Source organism: Tuber melanosporum (assembly GCF_000151645.1).
Source record: "Tuber melanosporum whole genome shotgun sequence assembly, scaffold_68, strain Mel28".
NCBI lineage: Eukaryota > Fungi > Ascomycota > Pezizomycetes > Pezizales > Tuberaceae > Tuber > Tuber melanosporum.
Genome location: NW_003299115.1, coordinates 119,910 through 123,723, shown reverse-complemented (window position 1 = coordinate 123,723; position 3,814 = coordinate 119,910). Strand labels below are relative to the sequence as shown.

The 3,814-nt window shown below is 42.0% G+C and overlaps 1 protein-coding gene; it reads left to right on the top strand.

Annotated features, from left to right (window-relative positions):
- Positions 1 to 182: 182 nt before the first annotated feature.
- Positions 183 to 2,322, top strand: GSTUM_00010206001 (uncharacterized protein). XM_002841131.2 has 6 exons: positions 183 to 588; positions 663 to 717; positions 849 to 1,149; positions 1,200 to 1,279; positions 1,371 to 1,511; positions 1,564 to 2,322. Exons 1-6 carry the CDS (start codon positions 465 to 467, stop codon positions 2,027 to 2,029), a joined length of 1,167 nt encoding a protein of 388 aa, XP_002841177.1. The 5' UTR covers positions 183 to 464; the 3' UTR covers positions 2,030 to 2,322.
- Positions 2,323 to 3,814: the final 1,492 nt, after the last annotated feature.

Below are 3,814 nucleotides of genomic sequence, written 5' to 3'. Positions count from 1 at the left end.
GGGTATCATAGAGGGGACTAAGATACCATATTTTCATAAATTAACTGAGGGTGGGAAATCTTGGAACAGGGGAGGGGGATGAGAGTTGCGCGGCTCAAGGATAGGACCGGGGACCGCCTGGGAAAAACTTAAAAAGGGCCATCTTCTGCCCCGCCTTCATAATTCTCACCCCCCCCCACCACCACCACACAACTCGCCAATCTGCTCCGCTCACACAACCACACCCCTGCTTTTCTGACCTATCGATAAAAGCTTGTTTAACTCCGACCATCTTGGGTGGTGTTTTATTCTTTGGACTGTCTTATTTGTCGCTTCTCCTTTTACCCACCGTTCCCGCTTCCGTGTCAACCACGGTACCTACACGCACCCAAACACTCTCAAACCTGTTCCTGCATACCCCCCCTCCGAAAACCTCTATCTCCCCCCAGCGTTTCCCTCCTCCATACCATCCCTATACAATAGCAATGCCATCAAGGCCCTCTTCGGTCCCGTCTATGCCAGGCATAAAAGCAGATCATCACCTTGCCCAGATGTTGCGCGGCGAGATTGCAGAGATGCTTGGAAGGGGGAGGAACCTAAACTTTCCTGGTATTCCCCACTTCCGGCCCACCCATAACGCACCGGTTACTCCCCAAGAGAGGAATTATGCTTATTATTAATAGGCGCCCAACCTATCTCCTTTGCCCGCAAGCATCTCGACGAACTCAAACGCGAAGAGTAAGTTTCCACCCTCTCCCTGACGGATGCTGCAGGTTTAGCTAGTGCGACTTAAGCTATTGTCTAAGCTTTGAAAGGGGCTCGTCCGATCGAATACATTATAATCGGGTTGTCTGACTGACTATTATTAGTTATTACCTTTGCGAGAAATCGGACGGTATACGTTGTCTACTTTATTTCACTTTTGATGGTGACCATGAGGTCCATTACCTGATTGACCGAAAAAATGATTACTATTTTGTCCCCCACCTACACTTCCCCATGCCTGATGATCCTACCTTCCAGAGATACCATCGGGAAACATTGGTCGATGGAGAGTTGGTCTTGGACGATGTCGGTGGACCGAAACCGTTGTTGAGATACCTGATCTTCGACTGCTTAATACTTGACAATAGGCACGTGATGAATAGGACCCTAGACAAGAGACTTGCTGTGCGAGGCCCCTGATCTCTTCTGTGCAAAATCGTGCTAACCTTTGGCAGTATTTCCGCGAATATGTTTACAATCCTTATCAGAACCTCATCCAGAAATTTCCAAAAGCGTTGGATGATTTCCCCTTCCAGTTAGTGCTCGCCCCTCGTTAAGCTTAACCACTTATATTATTTGTTTGGCTCTTCAGTCGCACAGATTGCTAACAGGGTCGGTCGTGGTAGGGTCGAATTCAAGAAAATGGAATTCTCGTACGCAATTCGAATGATGTTCCACGATGTCCTGCCGAATTTACCCCACGGTAATGATGGGCTTATCTTCACTTGCCGAACATCGCCGTATAGGTTTGGCACAGATCAGAACATGTAAGCTGTATGTTTCCATTTGGATGTGGTGGAGCTAATTAATGTCTTTCAGCTTAAAATGGAAACCAGCAGAGGAAAATTCAATCGACTTCCGACTGAACCTCGAGTTTCCGCTTATTTCTCGGGAGGACCTCGAAGACGATGACGAAGATGAATCTGACACAGACTCAATGACACCTGATTATGATGCGATGCCCAAGTTCAATCTTTCGGTCTTTATGGGTGAGGAGAGGTACGAGAAATGGGCAGAGATGTATGTTACGCCTCAGGAGTGGGATGAGTTTAAGAGCATGGGAAAACCTCTCGATGAGGAAATTGTTGAGTGCGCGATGGACGACCAGAACAGATGGAGGTTCTTGAGATTAAGAACCGATAAAAAGGATGGCAATCACATTTCGACAGTTAACAGCGTTATCGAGAGCATCAGAGACAGGGTAGGCAAGGAAGATTTGATGGGCGCTGCTAAGGAGATACGAGATGCTTGGAAGGCTAGACTTCTCGGGAAACAACAGCACTAGGAGTAGCTTTTTTCTTTCTTTCTGAGTCACTGGTTGTTTGTCAAGGAGTGGGATTCAGCATTTGCTTTCGTTCCGGTGTTTGGGATCAGGCCTTTTTGTTTGCTGTTATGGTTGGGTGTCTTGCAAGGTGTCGTACGGCAATCGGGTATTTCGCTATGGACGGTCTTATTACGATAAATCATGGGGGTGGGAATCTGCGTGCGGGTCTGTTCTGAGGCGGCGATGGCTTTTTGTTTTTAGTATTCCATTTCCATAGATAAACTCAACCCGGAAGAGTGTTGATGTCAAATTGGCCTCTTCTAAGCTGAAGGGAAGAAAAAAGTGCAAGGCGGGAAAGGTGCTCTTTACAGCTCGGCACCATAATAACCGAATGTTAGCCATACCAATCAGTGGTGGCTTGAGTTTAGGCTTCAGATATGTAGCACGGTACAAGATTTGTTCGAAGAGGGGGGGCATGCCGTATTATGCCGCGATGCAAAACGACCCACCCCCCCTTCTCTCCTCCCCTAGGGCAGACAACACTCAGGTACAAGTACTGTACTCGAGTATGATATGGGTGCTGTTATGCGAAAAATGTACTAATCTCTCAACGCAACAAATATACTTCACTTCATATGAAACTTCTTGAGCATGTAGAGTACCCTCTGATAGTCTTAAAAAATATTTGTCAAAGAAATTGAGCCCAGAGTAGAGTTTTAAAGTGAATATTTCAAAAAATCCTTTTTTTTTTTTATTACATAGAAAAATAAAGAAGATAAGGATCTATCAGGAAAATATTTCTGGCTTTATTTTAGGAGGCGAATTCATTGTTATAATATGTTTTGTAATTTTCATTTTATATTTCTTGATTGCAACTGTAATAATAAACCTGTAGTATGAATAATAAGTACAACAGGAGATATCAGACAATCTGATTATCCAATCTCTTTTGTAAGATGTTAACATAGTGAAGCAGAACTTCTCAATAAGAGCTTGAATTAAAGTGTAATCTTTTCATTAAGCTCAAGTAGTATAAGAAATATCACTATATTCATTCTAAATTGATGGAACACAATTTTCTTCCCAAAGTGGATTCTTCTTCGAGTACTAGTTATATTGCTGATATGGATAACAGTGATCATGAATCTCTTTGGGAGTCTGAAGAGCTAGAGACTAATACAGAATCAGAATTTGCGAAAACAGATTTTAGTTTACATTCAGGTAAGACAAAGAATCTTCTTATTAGTTGTACAATAAATTAGATATATTAATAGATAACTTGAATAGATTCTGGCGATTTTCATGAACGTATTAGACAATTTCTAAAGTTATGCTCTTACTCTCAAAGCTGTACTTTAAAAGCTAGTACTGAGGAGTGGAAACAATAGAGAAAGCAGTACTAGTAAGTTTACATTCTCAGGACTATACTTTATACTATGTAATTAGAGAAATTATTCACTAATCAATGATCAGTGGTACAGGAAGCTAGTGGAGAATAGGAGATATACTAGGACACAGATCATGAGCATGGCACAAGTAGTCTAAAGACTACTATATCAGATACTGGATCAATAAAGCGACGTGGTCAAGGACGCCCTCCAGACTCTACAAATAAGAAGAGGAAAGGAAATTGAGACTTGTCAACTAGAGAGATACTAAGTGTATTACTTGTCTACAAAGATGTAATTTTTAATGATAATTTTTAATTACAATATTCCTTATTTTTTTTATCATAGGTCTGTATTACCATAAATTCTAAGTTTTTTAAACTTGGTTTAAGTGAAATTCAACCATTATTTGTACTGT